This window comes from Thamnophis sirtalis, unplaced genomic scaffold, assembly GCF_051295495.1.
Source record: "Thamnophis sirtalis isolate CommonGarterSnake01/CBP01778 unplaced genomic scaffold, rThaSir2_p1.2 scaffold_5, whole genome shotgun sequence".
NCBI classification, from domain to species: domain Eukaryota; kingdom Metazoa; phylum Chordata; class Lepidosauria; order Squamata; family Natricidae; genus Thamnophis; species Thamnophis sirtalis.
Window position 1 is genome coordinate 15,362,408 of NW_028261385.1, and position 20,124 is coordinate 15,382,531.

Genomic DNA, 20,124 nt, shown 5'->3' on the forward strand with positions numbered 1-20,124 from the left:
TGAACACTCATTACACTGACAAGGTTGCCTTCGGCTAAATTTCATAGTTTTATCCACAATGTACACCAGCTTACCTTATGGTCTTAAATAATTGATTGAACATTGTACCAGTTATTTATTTTGCTACAGTGCAGAGATGATCCAGCCAGATGGAAGCATAAATCTCGCTGCAGGCCAAGGAACAACCAACCTTACCTTTCATTATCACACTGGTCACTAAACAGACCGTCCTTGAGATTTTTAGATGCCATTCTTATCCTGATAACTACACTCTTGATTTCACGGCTTTTAGATTGTCCATTTCGTCGATATGTTTTGACAGTCTTGGCAAGCTGCTCTTGAAATATCATTTAAGGATGCTGTAGTCATTACAGATAAATAAATAATTTATTCATTTAATTATGGGGAAACTTGTTCTTGTGCTGTCATAAAACAGGGCCTAGCCAAAGATAGAATCTGTTTTTCTAGAGGTATAACTCAAATATATATTCCTACTTTTCTTGCCTCAAGCCAGGGGTGAAATCCTCCTGGTTTGGCCCGATTTGCCCTCGTGACCTCTAGACTGGACTACTGCAACGTGCTCTACATGGGGCAGCCCTTGAAGAGCATTCTGAGACTTCAGCTTGTCTAGAATGCAGCCGCGCGAGCGATTGTGGGTGCACCTCGGTTCACCCACGTTACACCTATCCTCCGCGAGCTGAACTGGCTGCCTATTGGTCTTCGGATACGCTTCAAGGCGCTAGTCGTCACTTATAAAGCCCTTCATGGTATTGGACCTGGGTACTTGAGAGACCGCCTGCTGCCAATTACCTCCAATAAACCGATTAGATCACACAGATTAGGCCTCCTCCGAATTCCATCCGCTGGCCAATGCCGACTGGCGACCACCCGGAGGAGAGCCTTCTCTGTGGCTGCTCCGGCCCTCTGGAACGAGCTCCCCATGGAGATTCGAACCCTCACCACCCTCCAGGCCTTCCACAAAGCCCTTAAAACCTGGCTGTTCCGACAGGCCTGGGGCTAATGAGCTTTTGTCCCCTCTCGAATGGTATGGTTGTTGTGTGCTTTTAAATTGTGTATTGTTCTGTTCATTTTTTTATTCCTTATTTGTACCCCCCCCCTCTTGACTTGGGTTGTGAGCCGCCCTGAGTCCCCTTCGGGGAAAAGGGCGGCATAGAAATATAATAAATTCAATTCAATTCAATTCAACTGGTAGGGACAATTGTCCTTGGTTCTGTGAACCGGTAGTAAAAAAAAAACAGCTTCTAAGGATCGTGCAGCTCAGCTGTGAGCCACGTGATTGTCAGGAGCTTTTTTCCTGCTTTTTAAAGTATTTTTTCCCCTGCTGGTTCAGGCGAACTGACAGGAAAAAAAATGCTTTAAAGAGCAAAAAAAAGCTGGCCACACCCACCTGGTCACATGACCGCCACCAAGCCACACCCTCCGAACCGGTGAATCAAAATTTTAGATTTCACCACTGCCTCAGGCATACTGCTTGATGAAGGTGCCTTGGAAGAGCTCTATGCAAGAACACTTACATTTTACCGATTCTAAATCATGACATAAGGATGGCTGCAGGACTGTCTTCTCTGTGCTTAGATGCACCTCCTAGAGGTATTTTACTTCCTTCGGAAACGTCATTTGTAAAATTATCATTTTACACAACAACATTATAATTAGCTTGCCAGATTCAAACTAATCTTAGGGGACGGGGTGTAAAGCTGTAAAGAGCTATCTCCATTCAAGGTTTTCTAAGGGTCACTTTACTTATAATTCTCCACAAAATATAATACTAAGAGCTGCAATTTGGTGTGAGGAGATATTTTTCTATTGGATTTATGCAACCTCCACAGAGTAGTGCAGTGGCCTAGAGGTGGATCTCTTGCCTCACAATCAGGAGGCTGTGAATTCAATCCTAGCTAGAGGCAGATATGTCTCTCTCTGGGCACAATGAGGATATATCTACTGGAATAAAACTCCGCATTGGTGATAGGACGGTCATCCGGCCAGGAAACACTCAGCTCCATTCAGTTGCCGAAACTACACCCCGCAAGGGATTATGGGGTCATGAAAAGGAATTGATTGATGCAGTTTCCACACAAGTGCTCATTCATCATCTTTCTCTCTCTCGCTCCTGGTATCCAAAACCAGGAAGAGAGAATTCTCACAAAACTAGTATTAGTCAGTTGTGGATCATCTGAACGACATATCTGAGCTCCACATCATATGTTTGACCCAGCTGCCTTAGTCCACCGTTATAGTCTTCAGATGCACGTTATAGAACTTGCAGGAAGAAATTGGTCCTTTTGGATTAATGAGTTCTGAAGCCAATGCATTTCCATCACCGGTAGGAACAACCGCAATGCTTCTAATAGGCCCATAGATGACTAAAAATGAACTCTCTCCCTCCATTTGTCCCAGCCTCCTGGATGCCTTCTGCCACATCTTGGTTTACTTCTTCCCTTAGAAGACCATCTTGAGATTCCATACAATTAATTTAAAAGATGAAATTGTTAGGTGACGTCAAAGTTCACTGTGCAGGTAAATCCAATGGAAATGCATAGAGACATTATTCTGGAAAGAAATGACCATCCTTGTAATGGATCTGAGGAAGGTTCAGGCCTCATAGGAATAGGTCACTTGCGTAGTTTGGATATTACAAGGTACGGCAATTTCTCATCAATCCTGGAAGAAGATGGAGAATGTTTTAATTGAGCAAGATATCATTTTGGAAAAAAAAAACTAGTTCAGATTTTGGAAATTAATCCTGTATTGACATTATTCGAAGAATCAGGAAGAAGGAGTTATTTCAGAGATCCTAAGAACTGCGTTAATATCAGTCATTGTCAGGTTCAGTTTACAAATGGCCAATAGCATATAATTGCTTCATTATAATTAACCAGGAAGCAGAATGACAACATCTGTCTCTTCATCAAAATAAAGATTGTAATACAGTGGTACCGTGGTACTCATCCTTAATTGCTTCTGGGAGGTGCAATGAGTACCAAAAACAATGAGTAGCAAACAATTTTTTCCCATAGAGTGAGATACAAGTTATCCCCACCAAGTACCAAACAAATGAATATTGGAACAAAATTTTCATGTCAAAGTGCATTTAGTACCAAATTTGATGAGTTTCAAAGCAGCTGAATACCAAGGTACCACTGTAATTTGAAAAAGATGTTTCTTTAAGTGAAAGGTGGACCAGTCTACATGGCAAGTAAATTCGATAGAACTTGAACTTCTAACTCCATATTTTTTACCTTTGTGATTTTTTTTAGTTCAGCAACAAACTAGACCTGAAGATTAACTTGTCTTGTATAGATCCAACACTTCATGACTATCATTTTCATTCAGTAACTAAGTTCATGCATTGCATTAAACTATGGTAATTTAACTAGGATTTCCTGAACAACGAATAACAATTGATTGGGTTCACAAAACATATCAACTCCAAAATACCAATCAAGCTAGCATTATGGTTTAGCAGGTGTAAATCTAACCAATCTTTTTTAAGGTAATTATTTTTCCTGAACATTTTAAAAGAAAAAACAAAATCAGAAAAGAAATGGTGTGCTATAAACCCATGAGCAGAATTATAGTCCAAACATGGTTCCTATATGAGATTAAATTTTGTATAAAATTTTGTTTTTCAAATAGAAATTTTAGACTTGTTAAGTACTTTTCCACAAGTCCATTAATTTTACAGAAAAAATTGTATATGGTTTTCAGTTAAAGGTGGCTGTTAATGTACTACATACACACAGACTTTGATAATATTCAATCAAAAGATCGCAGGTTGAAAAGGGATTTCAACTTTTCGACAGTTTTCAAGTTATTTTGAAGCAGGAAATTAAAGTAGCAAACAACATTCTGAAAAACTCAAACCACAAGTATATGTTTCAATACGGTTAGCAAAGACTATGATTTGACTGATTGCCTGAATTAGCTAAAGTCAGTGGTGGGATTCAGCCAGTTCACACCACTTCGGGAGAACCGGTTGTTAACTTTCTGAGCAGTTAGATGAACTGGTTGTTGGAAAAAAATCATTAGGGCAGAGACCCAGTTGTTAAATTATTTGAATCCCACCACTGGCTAAAGTCTATTGAATTTGAAATATCAGAAGTCCCTGTAATTTGGTTCTGTGAACTAATTCTTTTAATGACAGTAGTGGCCAAGTGCTGGAAAGATTTCTGTAACTATAATGTGCTTACTATATCTTTGGCTCCACCTTCTGGAAAATCTGCACATTGCAGAAATTTAGTCTTTTGGTTGAGTCATAGAGCAAAAAAATTGCCAGCTATCTCATAGGAAAAATACTGAGCTATATATCCTGTCAACAACTGTACTGTCCATTGTCTAGCCCAGCTCATGCATTTTTTTTTCAAAAACAACATGTAACACAAGAAGTTCAGCTGGTACTGAACTGAACTTGTAGCTACTGAAACCCAACAAGCTTAACAAGGGCAGGTGGCTTTATTCCTACACCATGTTATGCTTGCTAACCCCTGTTAGGATTTACAAGGTTTTATGTGTTGTGGGAACGCAAATCAGTTGATTAGTTTATGCTCCAGTGTATTGTGTAAATGAGTTAAATCAGTAACTAAGTTTAGGATGGTAGACGAAAATAGTAATTGCAATTCCACAAGTTATTATAATTAGGATATTACTAGTTAAGACTCTATCCTTTCCCAATCTAAACCCATTCAAATGGGATTACAGTCTCCAGAATCCCCAATCATATGGGTATTTTGGGAGTTCCAGTCCCAATACACCTGAACTAGACCACATGGAAAGAGACTGTGATTTGTGACTACCAAATTGACGCATTTCCGGGAAATGCGTTTTTGGTGGCCCTCATTATATTGTATCCCTTTAAAAACATAGAAATAACAGAATAACTGAGTTGGAGGTCCTTGGAGGTTTTTTAGTCCATTGTTTCTCAACCTTGGCTACTTGAAGATGTCTGGACTTCAACTCCCAGAATTCCCCAGCCAGCATTCGCTGGCTGGGGAATTCTGGGAGTTGAAGTCCGGACACCTTCAAGTGGCCAAGGTTGAGAAACACTATTTTAGTCCAACCCCCTGCTCAGGCAGGAAACTCTATACCATTCCAGACAAATGGTTGTCCAATCTCTTCTTTAAAACTCACGGTGTTGGATGTTTCACAACTTCTGGAGGAGAGTTGTTTTACTGATTGATTTTTCTATCAGGGAGTTTCTTCTCAGTTCTAGGTTGCTTCTCTCCTTGATTAGTTTCCACCCATTGCTTCTTGTTCTGCCCTCAGGTGCTTTGGAGAATAGTTTGACTCCCTCTTCTTTGTGGCAACCCCTGAGATATTGGAACACTGCTATTATGTCACCCTAGTCCTTCTTTTCATTAAACTAGACATACCCAGTTCCTGCAACCATTCTTCATATGTTTTACCCTCTAGTCCCCTAATCCTCTTTGTTGTTCTTCTCTGCACTTTTTCTAAAGATCAGTATCTTTTTTACATTGTGGTGACCACAACTAGATGCAGTATTCCAAGTGTGGTCTTACCAAGGCATTTATAAAGTGGTATTAACACTTCACGTGATCTTGATTATATCCCTCTGTTAATGCAGCTTACAAATGTGTTGGCTTTTTTGGCAGCTGCAACACACTGCTGGCTCATATTTAAGTGATTGTCTATTAGGATTTCAAGATCCCTCTCCCAGTTACTAATACTGAGCCAGGTACCACCTAAACTATACCTGTGCGTTTGCTTTTTCTTGCCTACATGTAGAACCTTGTTTTTTTAACCACTGAATTTCATTTTGTTAGATAGTGCTAAATGTTCAAGTCTGTCAAGATTTTTCTGTACTTTCATCCTAACTTCTGGAGTGTTGGCTATTCCTGCCAGCTTGTTGCCATCTGCAAATTTGATGAGTTCCCCATCTATCCCTTCATCTAAACCATTGATGAAGATGTTGAAGAATACTGGGTCTAAAACAGAGCCTTGGGGTGCCCTACTACATAATTCCTTCCATGTAGATGCAGTTCCATTGAGGACTACACATTGAGTGCAGTTGGTCAGCCAGTTACGAATCCATTTGGCGGTGATGCTATCTAACCCACATTTTTCAATCTTATCAAGTAGTAGGTTGTGGTCTACTTTATCAAAGCCCAAATATATTATATCCACAGCATTCCTCTGGTATACTAATTTTGTCACTTTGTCAAAGAATGCAATAAGATTTGTCTGGCATGGTCTGCTTTTGACAAACCCATGTTGGCTTTTGGTTATTACTTTGCTTGCCTCTAGGAGTTCACTAATTCGTTGCTTGATTTCCAGAAACTTCCCAGGTATTGAGGTCAGGCTGATAGGTCTGTAGTTTCCTGGAGCTATTATTTTTTTCTTTTTTTGAAGATTTGAAAATTTCCAGTCCTTTTTGGGCAGGATGGAGAAGAAAGAAGCCCATGTACACTGGTGTTTAATCTTTCAAATCAAATGAATGTTAGCATTTCTAAAGATGTTATTGTTAAACCCCCATAAAAAATAAGGAAGGGATGTACCTTGTGCAAACAGCTTTGGAGATTTTTGGTTTTGATTGGGTCTTGTAGAATTCCACTTCATACTTCAGTTCATTGTTCTAGAACAATGATTATATAAGTATATAAATCATATGAACCTCAAATATTAACATAAACAGGTGCTTTTTTGCCTACGTGTTCTATAGGACACCAACAAATTGCAATTACCTCCACCAGACCGATTAGATCGCACAGACTAGGCCTCCTCCGAATTCCATCCGCCGGCCAGTGTCGACTGGCGACTACCCGGAGGAGAGCCTTCTCTGTTGCTGCTCTGACCCTCTGGAACGAACTCCCCGTGGAGATTCGCACCCTCTCCACCCTCCAGGCCTTCCACATAGCCCTTAAAACCTGGCTGTTCCGACAGGCCTGGGGCTAAAGATTCGTTGCCCCTATCTCGAATGGTATGGTTGTTGCGTTTTTAATTATGTATTGTTTTGTGTTGTTGTCAATGGTCTGTATCCCCCTTCCCTTGTTTGAGTTGTGAGCCGCCCTGAGTCCCTTACAGGGAAAAGGGCGGCATACAAATGAAATAAAACTTCAAACTTCAAAACTAAATAAAAAGATGGGATAAACACAGGTAGTCCTCGATTTACAACAGCTCATTTTATGACTGTTCAAAGTTTCAACATCACTGAAAAAAGTGACTCATGACCATTTTTCACACTTACAACCGTTGGTCACATGATCAACATTTAGATGCCTGGCAACTGGCCCATATTTATGACGGTTGCAGTGTCCAGGGGTCATGTGATCACCTTTGCGACCTTCTGTCAAGCAATGTGGGAAAACTAGTTTAACTTAGTGACCATGTTACAAATTTACCAGCTGCAGTGATTCACTTAACAACTGTAGAAAGAAAAGTCATAAAGTGGAGCAAAACTCAACTTAACAAAAGTTTCACTTATCAACAGATACGTTGTGTTCAACTGCGATTGTAACTTGAGGACTACCTGAAGAAATGCCTCATAAATGCCATCGCAGCACAGGCATCCTTAGGTTAGAGATAGCAATGCCTAAAATTGATCTTGCAAATTTCTAATACTGAGGACACCGCAAAACCAAATGACTGAATCCAATTTAGATCTTGCAACATTCTCATACTCTACTGAAGCAGGACAGAATGCTTGTCATAATGTTTAGAAAAAGTGTATCAAAAATGATTTGTCCTAAAATTGATCCACCCAGATTTTGGGGGAGAAGGAGAGGAGTGATTCAATATAATGGGTAGAAAAGGTCTGAGTTTTCAAATAACAACAATGAAAACAATACAAACAAAAATAGAAAGACTGGGGAAAAAGAAAGCAAAGATAACATCAAAAGTAGTAATAGGGGCCCTGGGTGCAATACAAAAACATCTGGAGCACCATTTAAACAACATCAGCATTGACAAAATCACCATCAGTCAATTGCAGTCAAAGGCAGCTTTATTTGAAACAGTGCTTATGGAGATCTCAATCATCCAGATCATGGTTGTCCCAGTGATGCTTTTAAAAAGGCAACTGGATTTTATTGGGGCTTTTTCCTGGAAAATGTTTTGCTTTTCAGTACAAAACTGAAAAAGCTTCTTGGACGGGAAGCAAAATGTTTTCAAGGGAAAAAAAATCCAAAAAGTCCAGTTGCCTTTTGGAAAAAGCACCTTTGGGACTTTTATTTGGAACAGATTACATCCTGCAACAATATCTTTAACACCATCACACAACATTTGCCTATCCCAGATCCTTGAGAAGGACTTGATAGGTGGATAAAAATGCCAAATCCAGTCTAAAGATCTGACTGACAGTGTGCTGAACCATAATAGTAATAATAATTACCTTTAGTTGAAGGATTGCTATCTGGTCTTTTAAGTTTTCTATTCTTTCATCCTGATATTTCAGTTCATTATTCAGCCCCTCGATCTAAAAACAATGTGGAGAAATTATTTAGTAACAAAATTTGCTAGATGCAATTTCAAAGTTCGTGCCTTCAAAATCCATGAGGTTATTTCACAGCAGAAGGCACTCCGGAGTAACATTTCACATTGCTAGCGTATTTCTATGCCTTTTATTTTGTTACATTTCTTTACATTTTGTTCTTACTGTGATTTAAGAAGAGCCTCTCCTCCAAATAACACATCTGAAGATTTCAGAAGCCGGGGAAAGTTGGTGCCCTTCTACCAATCAAATTTAATTTTTTTACCAATGTCTGAAGAATGATGTACTGTGTTTCCCTGAAAATAACACAGGGTCTTATTTTTTGGGGGGGGGTCTTATTATTTTTGAGACGCAGGCATGGGTGGGTTCCTGCCAGTTCTAACCTTTTCTATAGAAGAGGTTCCACAAATCTACCATGCCGTTTAGAACTGGTTCCAGCTCCCTCCCCCTGCCCGCCCGCACCACGCTTGCCCCGCCCACCGCTCACTGATTGGCTGGCTCATCAATCGCCCTGCCCTCCTCTAAGAGTCCTATCTAAACCTTAAAGTCTTAAAGCTGTCAAGTTTGAACACCCCTGGGATTTTTTTTCTAAAGGGTTAGGGGCGCAAGGATCTTATAACTTGACAGCTTTAAGACTTGTGTGCTTCAAATGCCAGAGTTTCTGAGCCAACATTTTGGTTGCTAAGCAACAGCATTGTTAAGTGAGTTTCACCACATTTTACAAGTTGGCCGTGCCCACCCAGTCACATGACTGCCAAGCCACTCCCACTCGGTCAGATGGCTGGCAAGCCACTCCCACCCAGTCACATGGTTGGCAAGCCACTCCCACAAAGCAGACTACACTTACAGAAGAGGTTCTAAAAAATTTTGAAACCCACCACTGGGTGCAGGAGGCCCCTTAACCTCAACCTGCGGCCTGTGGATCAGCTGATCCAAAGAGGGCCGGAAGTTCTCTCTCTGTTTCTGGCACACTCTTGCCAGCCCTAGCGTCACTGAGCCTGCCACTCTTTTTGTGGCTGCCACTAAGAGAAGGGGTGTCATAGATAGGGTTTGCGAGAGCAGCCTCTGTGAGGCCATTCTGCGTGGATGGCAGGTGCATGTGGTATGAATGGGCCATGTCCTCCCCTTTCCGCCCCAGGAAATGGCAGGACCAGCTGCCCATGAGTGTAAATAATTTAGGAGAGGCCTTATTTTCAGGAGAGGACTTATTTTAGTGCTTGCGCTCAAAAGCCCGATTGGGCTTATTATCCGGGGAGGTCTTATTTTGGGGGAAACAGGGTATTATATATTGTTTACAATCAAAGATATTTTCAGATTTATCTAGGATTATAGGCAGTCCTCAGCATACATACTGTATGAAGCCTGCCCAATACAGTTATGATAGTAGTAAAATAGGTCAGTCTTGTGGCAAATTTTAGAACTTTTTTTTGATGGTCATTAAATAAACCAATGGGTTTCCTATGGGGACCATTTTGCCAAAACGCAGAAGTGCTGTCATGTGACTGAGGAACGCTGCAAATGCTGTAAATATGACCAATGTTGCTGAGCATCTGAAATTTGGTCACGTGACTGAGAAGGGGACCATCAGAAGTTCAGATCCAGGTCTTAAGTCCCATTTTTGGGTCCATCATAACTTTGAAACCTAATCAGTCAAACAGAAGCTGAGGACTACCTCTATATCAAACACAATACTGTATTTTTCAGAGTATAAGATGCACCAAGGTTTTGAAGAGACTTTTTTTTAAAAAGGAGGCAGGTAGATAGAGCGATAGAGAGAGAGAGAGAAAGAGAGAGAAATACAGTAGGTAGGTAGGGAGAGTGAGGTGTTAGGTAGTTAGGTAGATAAAAACAAGCAAAAAACAGCCCGTTTTTTGCAAAAAAAAGTGTATGCATAGCCTTTAGGAAGCTTATAGAGTGCTGCTGGGGGCTGAGGGGGCAAAAATGGGCCATATTTTGCTCATTTCTGCCCTCCCCAGTCCCCAGGAACTCTTTAAAAGCCTCCATAAGGCTATGCATGACCATTTTGGTGAAGGGGCAGGGCTTGGGGAGGCAAAAAATGCTGTATTCGGTGTATAAGACGCACCCAGACTTTCAGCCTCTTTTTTGAGGCAAAAAGGTGCGTCTTATTCTCCAAAAAATACGGTAGTTGCCTCAAATGCCTTAAAGTAATATGGAAGTGGGCTTCCTCTTGAGTCATCTTCAAATTTGAACATACATGTATTAGATATTTATTTGCACGGCATTATTTGTTCAACCTTACTACATTATTGCTTTTATCATTAATATCTGTATGCTGCCTGCAGTTTACTGAGGCAACAAATAAATGGAATAAATAAGTATTTGCTGTGTAATTGCTTTTAAATCTTATATTTTCAAGACCAAATAAATAATAAAATAATAATAACTTAGATTTATGTTCCATCTTTTCTCCTCAGCTCGAGGTGTTTTATGAAAATCCCTTCATGTTTTTTTCCTCACAGAAATAACTCCTGTGTGAGAGAGTAATTGGTCCAAAATCACGTGAGAATAAAAAGCTTGACATTTTCCTTCAAAAAAAAAAACCAGCTACACTCAATTTGGCATATATTATAATATTTGCCAACAATTTTCACTTAGGTACTGACTGGTGAGTGTGTACATGTGAGTGGGTGGGTGGGTATGTTTTTTAGGGGGAAAAAATACACAGATGTGTAGTAAAAATATAAAAAAAGAACAGAATAAAACTTTTGACTTCAGTTTTTAATATTCGTAGTGAATTGCCTATATATGATCAGAGATTAACTTTTCTCTTTGATTCTTGAGCTTTTTTATCTTCAAAAATGCCCCTTTTTCTATTTTTATATTTTTCTCTATTTTGTTCAATGATTAATTGGATATCTGTTTCTCCCAAATAGCTGCATCTCAAGTATTTGGGACAGATATTCAGTTAATGACTGGGTTAATTAATGAGATAGTTATACAGTATTACAGAACGCAACAGCAGGAGATATTTAAAAATTAAATTACATTAATCCTATATTGTAATGCAATGCAATGTAAAGTGTGTGCATGTACATATAGTAAATATTGTATTTCAACATAACTTTTAAATATAAATGCACAAGATGGCAATAATGAATAGATTTGCTGATATTCAAATCAAAAGTAATTACAAAAGTCTGATTGAAGTGTTTTAGTTGATTAACGGCCAAATAAATGGAAGTATTAACAGAAAATTATCCCATGAAAAGGAAGAATTGCATAATGGTTACAACGTCTCCCTTTTCCATTCCCATATTTTCCATTTATAGGGTGCCTCCTATAAATTTGCCAATCTCCCTTATTTCTCAGTCCTTCCTTTCACACATACATGAAGATGATTTCACTACATGGTGGTCTGAACTCAGAGAATGGCTTGGCTGCTAGGATATTGAAATAGATGGTTCAAACCTGGCGAATCAGACTGTGCAATTGCTGGTGCTGAGAATGGATGACATGATCCAGGTGAGTAATTTGCTCCTGAAGAACACACATCTCTGACTGAACTTTTACACAGCTGGAACAAATGAGAAAGAGAAATCAGCTAATGCACGCACTGGAAAAACATTAAAGGAAGAAAAATAAAGACTAATTGGGATAAAGCCATTGAGAAAATTTGCATGAACTTTAAGGAAGATGGACACTTTCTCATTGACCAAAGGACGATGAAATGTTCATGTTAGTACATGGGTGTCAAGATTGCCAAGTCATGGTACCATCACATGATGCTTCGCGACGTTTTTCCCATTCGTGGAGCTGGGGTGGGCGTGGCCTGTACATGATGCATCCAGCCCGCAAGGCGCCAGTTTGACACCCCTGTGTTAGTTGGATCTCTTGTTCCAATGGAATTTAGGTTTTGGGGTTTTGTTAACTTTCTTTTTTCAATTTGATGAATGTTTTCCAGAAGGTTGAAATGCTACTTAGCAATGACAAAATCAAGAAACCAAATCTCTTCTGGAGATCTTCTGTTAAGAATCAAAGAATATACCATTGCATGTCTTCATGACTTATCAGCCAACCAGATTTGTTTCCTCTTCCTTCATTTCCCCTGAATCATGCCAGTATTTTCTAGATAAGCGTAGCTTCAACCCCTGCTCCTCTGTTTAAGTTGAATTGAATTGAATTGAATTTTATTATTTGTATGCCGCCTTTCTCCGGGAAGGACTCAGGGCGGCGAACAATTCAAAAAGGGAAAAGGGGGAACATAGAACAGAATACAGATAATTAAAATAAGCAAGAATCACGCAACCATACAAGTCAAGAGGGGAGGGGAACTCATTAACCCCAGGCCTGCCAGCAAAGCCAGGTTTTGACGGCTTTTCGGAAGGCCTGGAGAGAGGTGAGGGTCCGAATCCCTGCGGGGAGTTCGTTCCAGAGGGCCGGAGCTGCCACAGAGAAGGCCCTCCCCCGGGTAGTAGCCAGGTGGCATTGGCTAGTAGACGGAACCCGGAGGAGGCCAACCCTGTGTGATCTAATGGGTCTTTGGGAGGTAATTGGCAGCAGGCGGTCTCTCAAGTACTCAAGTTCTAAATTTGCAATCAGTTAATGTGATTGCATTATGGGCAACTACCCAGGTTTCCCTGAAAATAGGACCGGGTCTTATTTTCACCACTAGGACTTATTTTCAGGGATGTTTTATTCCCCCCCCCCCATGTACAGGAGGTCTGCTTCTTCTGCTTACTCACAAATGGGCAGCAGGCCATGCATAGACTAACCTCAGGGCCCCTGCAGATGGGCCATCCATGCCCCAATACCTGCCTTGCCTCATAGTCATGGCACCAACACACCACTTGGCCTCCTGCTCCGTTGTGTTTGTGAGCAAGCAGAAATGGGCCAGCATCCATGTGGGCTCCTGCTGCACATGGCTGCTAGTGCTGGATCCCTGAGCCAGTTGCCGGGGCGTGGATGGCCTGGCTGTGGTGGCTTTGAAGTGAGCCGGTGCAGGGCATGTGGGGCAGCTCCACCAACATCCCGCCTCACCTTCTGGCTGTGGTACTGCGCACAACCAGATAGAATGGGGTGTTGGCCAGCTGCGCAGGCTCTTAAGTAGAGCTTATTTGGGCGATTGGACTTTTATTAGCCACACACATAAAAACAAACCAGGGCTTATTTTCGAGATAGGTCTTATTTTCAGAGGAATGGGATATTAAATGAAGTCTCTTTTGTGCTTCTTTTGTTCTCCAAAGCCCTGAATCTTACTTTATCCTCTAGTACCATATACACTTTGCAAATCAACTCTTTTTTTTAATTGATAATTTGCTGCTAAATTTTGGTATAAAATGTGATATAATATGGTTTTTTAAAAACTGTATCCAGTCAACCAAGCATAGATACCAGAATGAGTCTACCGCTACATATCTGGTATGTATGCAGAAAAGTATATGATATGGGATCCAACTATTGCAATGGGATTCATCTACTGTTTTGTAAAAGATGCAATTGTGTGTAGATTATACAGTCTATGACCTGAGATATGATGGGAGGCATTTGAAGTCAAGATGGAGAAGAGCTGTAGATTTGCTCCCACCATCTATTATGTGCAGATTTTCCAGAGTTTTTAGCATAGGAGAAGGATATATTTGATGCAGTCTATCCCACCTGTATTAAATGATACCACCGAACAGTATTTCCCAATTAAAATGAGATCAGGTAAGAAAATGCCATTTTACCGATTACATTTTTCTTTCAGCTCTTGTACAATTTACAGAGTGGTCTATCTTTTACTAATTCAAAGATTCTCCTCTGCTTTTAAAAACCTTGCAAGTGTTTGCAGACCATTATTGATTTAGGTTTTGAGCTTTTTTTTTCTAAAAAAAAAAAAGTTTGATGAAGTTCACTAACCTTCGAGCGTTCTCCGCTTTTGACATCATCTGCTGCAGCTTCTTTTTTAAAAGCTGTTTCTTTTCATCCAGCCTTTTTTTTTCCTAAAGAGAGAAAGGAACAAGGATTGTGCCTGGTATACATATTTTCTTTAGCAATCATCATCATCATCATCATCATCCAAAGTTCAAGCATTCCTCATAATTCACTTTCAGGGATGACCACAACACCTGGCAAACTGCAGATATGCAAAATCTCATTTTTGGAAGAAGAGAGATGAAGTCATCCTGTCCTAAACATCTGCTGGGGACAGGAATCCATATTAAAATGGGGTTGACCGGAATCTACTTGAATGTTTTTAATTTAGGGCAGTTCATCCTTCCTTCCGTCTAAGGTTACAATCAGAATAGAGCTGGAAGCGATCTTAAAAGTCTTCCAGTTCAATCCCCTGCTCAGGAGACCCGATACCATTTCAGACAAGTGACTGTCCAGTCTCTTTTTAAAAGCCTCCAGTGGTGAAGCACCCACAACTTCTGAAGGCAAAGCTGTTCCACTGGTTAATTGTTCTCAGTGTTAGGAAGTTTCTACTTAATTCCAGGTGGCTTCTCTCCTTGAATTAGTTTCCATCCTTTGTTTCTTGTCTTGCCTTTTGGTACATTGGAGACTAGATTGATCCCCACTTCTTTGTGGCAGCCTTTCAAATACTGGAATACTGCTCTCATGTCATCCCTAGTCTTTCTTTTCACTAGATTTGCCATACCCAAATGCTGCAACTGTTCTTCATGGTTCCACCACAAATGCGCGCACAGCAAAAGCGCGCCTGACTAAACCACGGTGTCTAAAGCGCGGTGACAAAACCGCGCGACGAATGAGCCCTAAAGTGCGCCGACAAAAGCGCGCCAACGGAAGCGCGCTGTAACGTAACCCTAAACCTAACCCTAACCCTAAACCTAACCCTAACCCTAAACCTAACCGTAAATCTTACCTTAAATTAAATCACGCTTCTGTCGGCGCGCTGTTGTCGGCGTGCTGTTGTCGGCGCACTTTTGACATCGCGGTTTTAGCGCCGCGGTGTTGTCGGCGCGCTTATGACGTTCGCGCTTTTGTCAGGTCATGGTTCTTCATATGTTTTAGTCTCTAAGCCTTTAATCATCTGAGTTTCTCTTCTCTGCACTTTTTCCAAAGTAAACCACTGTTACTCTTAGGAACAATGTTCTTAGCATTCATGTTTCTTCTATAGCTTAAAATAATTTAAAAATGGGTTCATTCAATAACCAGCTGAAAAATTATCCTTTTAATCTTCTATTTTCAAAGCCCATACCCATTTCTTCATTCTCTCCTGTCCTGGCTTTTCCCAATTTTCTGATCTTCCTTTCTTGTTCTTCTTTGTACATTTTTTTTCCAGTTTGTCTGAATCGTTCTTAACACATGATGCCTTCATTTCTCTCAGATTCTATGAGGGGTATGATTCATGTAACATGTCCAACTAGGATTGGACATCTTGAGGTGGTGCCTTAATATGGCATTAAGAAAATGCCAACTTCTTAGCAAGTTAAGGGAGCCAGTCTGTCACATTAAGCCAACCTATTGTTTATTTGGGCTCAGCAGATCCTGCAAACAGAGCAACTATGTTTTGTTTATCTAGGCTTAATATAAAAATGTTGTGTGAAATTACCATATTTTTCAGAGTATAAGACGCACCTTCCCCCCCAAAAAGAGTGTGGAAATGTTGGTGCGTCTTATACACCGAATACAGCCATTTTTGGCCTCCCGAAGCCCTGCCCCTGCATTCAATTTTTGCAAAAAACAGGCCGTTGTTTTTTTTCAAAAACGGAGGCTTCTTTTGCCTTCCCTCAGCCCCCAGAAGCCCTCTGCAGGCTTCAGCAAGTCTGGGGCAAGGCAAAAATGTCCCCGTTTTTGCCTTGTCCCAGCCCTGCTGAAGCCTGCAGAGGGCTGAGGGAAGGCAAACACTTTTTTTTCTTACTTACCTTTTCAAAAACTTGGTGCATCTTATACACCGGTGCATCTTATAGTCCAAAAAATACAGTAAGCATTTTTTATCAGGGCAACCTGATCTACCCAATTATAGGATAGAGCATACTGCTTCTGCTTTCACCTTATAGCCCCAATCCAGAACCCTTCATAGGCAGTCAATTTGGCAACAAATGTGTTTGTGTGTGTGTGTGTTGGGTGTGTGTGTGTGTGTGTGTGTTGAATTTTGGGTGAAATGTTATTTCAAATTCCAGACCACCTTAAACAAAAAAGGAATCTTTAGAAACAAATTAATGTTTCAGTGTCTTGCCAGAGAGGACAGATCTATCTAGTAAAAGATGCCCACCTAACTTTAACTTGTCATGACTGAGAATGCTACAACTATAATTTTGATGAGTTTAGCTGTATCTGGACCACAGGTGAATAACATGTATTTGATCATTTCCCATTTCCAAAACTTCTCAGTCCTTTGCTGAGATTCTATTAATGGAATGTGATTCCTTTGGTTTCCAACTTAATTACAGAAGCATATGGTGACTTGGATTTTAGATAAGACACTTATTGCAGTAACTCTGTTTGTTTCACAAGTGTCACTACTTATTAGTGAATCCACTGAGAAAGTTTTGGTTTCAATAGGAACAAGAATGAATATTGTAGGAGTTCAGATGGCTGTCAGAAATTGGCTTTTCTTCCGTTTCCTGGGGAAATAATAGCTCACCTCAACAGTTTTCTGTTAACACCTACATTAAAAAAATGTTTTCTCGCCTCAAGATCCCACACACTGCCACAGACTTTAATGTCAAATACAGAGTGTCGTGCAAAAATCTACTTATTAGTAAGGAATATGTAAATATTTGTCATTTCTAGATCCGGCTTGAAAAGAAAAGAAAGCTTCACCAGTTGAAAAGTGTGAAATTAATCATCCATTTCATACAAAAAGCAATCACAATATTTGACCCGACATGTGCAGTACAACCAGTGATGGGATTCAAATAACAACCAGTTCTCTGTTCTAAAGACCAGCTGGGTAGGCGTAGCTCGGTGGTCATGTGATCGTGGCCAACTCAAGTCACTCAGGTCGATGAGTGCTTCGCCTTAGTTTTTACAATGTAGTAAGGGTTAACTGGGAGGCAGTTTCTATAAGCAGGGCAATAAAGATTAGGCTAGAAACAACACCAGAATGTTTCCTTCCTACCTTCCTTACAGGATTAGCCCTGTAAAGTGGGGGGGGGGGGTTTCTTCCAACAACCGGTTCTTCGAACTGCTTAGAAAGTTAACAACCGGTTCTCCCGAATAGGTGTGAACTGGCTGAATCCCACCACTGAGTACAACCAACAATAATATGTACATACAGGTAGGCCTTGACTTACAACCACAATTAAGTCCACAATTTCCATTGTTAAGCAACACAGTTTTTAAGTGAGTTTTGCCCTATTTTACAACTTTGGTTGCCACAGTTGTTAAACGAATCACTGCAGCTGTTAGATTAGTAACATGGTTGTTAAGTGAATCGGCTTCCCCCTTGATTTTGCATGTCGGAAGGTCGCAAAAGGGGAGCACGTGACCCCAGGAAACTGCAACTGTCATAAATATGAGACAGTTGCCGAGCATCTGAATTTCAATCACATGATCATGGGGATGTCGCAATGGTGGTAAGTGTGAAAAACAGTCATAAGTCACTTTTTTCAGTGACTGCTGTAAGTCGAGGAATACCTGTGTTTCTTCATTTAAAAACAAAGACAACTAAAATACTTAGGAAGCTTTGGCAGTCATTGGTACGTGGCGGAACGGGTGCCATGAACGTACGTGACCGATACGACTTCAATTTCACCTCTTCCATCCTTTGTACTCGTTTTTCCAGTTCTTCAATCTGGCCACATTTCTCATTCAGCTGCTCGCTTAGCTGGCTGAGGCTGTCCATGCTTTGCTTCAAGATCTGCTCTTGCTCAAGTTTGCGGGCCTGCAATTAGAAAGCAAAAGGAGGGCTCTGAAGAATTGAGAAACAGATTATATCATGCTATGACCTCAAGGCAAGGGACACAAACTGATGTTTGGAATCAATAGCACCTGCACTCTGAATACAGCCATAAGGTAAAGGTAAAGGTTCCCCTTGCACATATGCGCTAGTCGATCCCGACTCTAGGGGGCGGTGCTCATCTCTGTTTCAAAGCCGAAGAGCCAGCACTGTCCAAAGACATCTCTGTGGTCATGTGGCCGGCATGACTAAACGCCGAAGGTGCACGGAACGCTGTTACCTTCCCACCAAAGGTGGTTCCTATTCTTCTACTTGCATTTTTACATGCTCTTGAACTGGTAGGTTGGCAGAAGCTGGGACACGTAATGGGAGTTCATTCTGTTACGCGGCAGTAGGGATTTGAACCGCTGAACTGCCAACCTTTCTGATCGACAAGCTCAGCGCCTTAGATTGAGCCACGATGTCCCTGTTGAATACAGCCATAGGCCAATTCTATTTTCGGAAAACTCTACAAGGGCCTGTTCTCCATAGTGGACAACCTGACATTGCAGAGTCGTCCGAAGTTCTCAGTCTCTCTTTGGTGATTCCTACCCTTCCAACTACAACTGCTAAAAAGTGCGGGTGGAACCGACTACTATTCTGAGATTTAAAAAAAAATACACAAAACTGCAATGTTAATATTAAACTTGATTTAGAAAAATGCCTATCCCCTATGGTAGCCTATCATCTTTTTAAAAAACTGCTTTAACTACGGAATACATACAGTTCGCAACTGGAAGACAGCGAAATTATAGAATGAGCTTGATGGGGATGGTAACAATAATGTCACCCTTAGCACTGGCAGCAAAATTACCCAGAAAATTTATTATGGGATTTTTTTTTGTGTAAGATTTCTTCCTGAGACAGGCAGAGTGTCCTCAGATCTTAAAGTGAAAACATCCAGAAAGGCAACCTTTGAACTGAAATTTAAAGTCAATTTTTACCCTTCTGGACATTTGGGCTCATTTTGGCAGCAGATTGTTTTCCGAGTTTGCTGTTTAGCTTAGGTCTTTGTATTTTTGTGATTTTTCTCCAGTTTTTTCTCCTCTATTCTGCTGCACTAAATGAAAAGGTTGACACATCCAAGCAGGTTACAGTTTTTGTGTAATTTGCATGATCTTCCAGGGAGAGGAGACTGTAATGAGTAATGACTGAAGTTTGTAACTTTGGAAAAAAGGTCAAGCCATGGATTTTAATGGCAAAGAACTTGCCTAAACACAGGTACTTTGAATATTAAAGGTCCTTAGTGCTCTCTGAGATTGGTTGTTTTCTTGCAGATGTTTCACTGCCCAAACTAGGTAATATCATTAGTGCTGATGAGTTTGAGTGAGCTCCCTAGTTTGAGTGAGCTCCCGTTACTTGTCCCGGTTCCACCACAAAACCGCGGTAGACTAAAGCGCGCTCGACGAAAGCGCGTACCTGACATCATCACAGCGCAACGAAAACATCACGCTGTGAGCGGTAAAGTTAAAATTAACGCGAAAACCTTACCCTAACCCCCCCAAACCTAACCCTAAACCTAACCCTAAACCTAACCCTTAACCTAACGCTAAACCTAACGCTAACCCTTAACCTAACCCTAAACCTAACCCTAACGCTTAACGTAACCCTAACCCTAACCCTAACCCTAACCCTAACCCTTAACCTAACCCTAACCCTAACCCTAACCCTAACCCTAACCCTTACCTTTACGTGAATCGGCTTGCTTTAAAAGCGCTTTTTAAAGCGCCCTTTTTTCTCCGCGGTCATATTTGTCGCGCTGCTGATGACATCAGGTACGCGCTTTAATCGGGCGCGCTTTAGTGGACCGCGGTTT

The 20,124-nt window shown here is 40.9% G+C and overlaps 1 protein-coding gene across 1 annotated transcript in view; it reads right to left on the reverse strand.

Moving 5' to 3' along the window:
- Window positions 1–1,425: 1,425 nt before the first annotated feature.
- The window catches only part of CCDC68 (coiled-coil domain containing 68), a 52,118-nt gene continuing 33,419 nt past the window's right edge, over window positions 1,426–20,124 (reverse strand). Inside the window, exons 6-11 of the mRNA XM_087715340.1 lie at window positions 18,126–18,254; window positions 14,324–14,406; window positions 11,894–11,999; window positions 8,366–8,449; window positions 6,534–6,610; window positions 1,426–2,682 (exon numbers count right to left, since the gene is read on the reverse strand). Of these exons, the coding sequence (XP_087571466.1) occupies window positions 2,634–2,682; window positions 6,534–6,610; window positions 8,366–8,449; window positions 11,894–11,999; window positions 14,324–14,406; window positions 18,126–18,254 (528 nt within the window). The 3' untranslated portion in view covers window positions 1,426–2,633. The remainder of the gene's footprint in view (window positions 2,683–6,533; window positions 6,611–8,365; window positions 8,450–11,893; window positions 12,000–14,323; window positions 14,407–18,125; window positions 18,255–20,124) is intronic.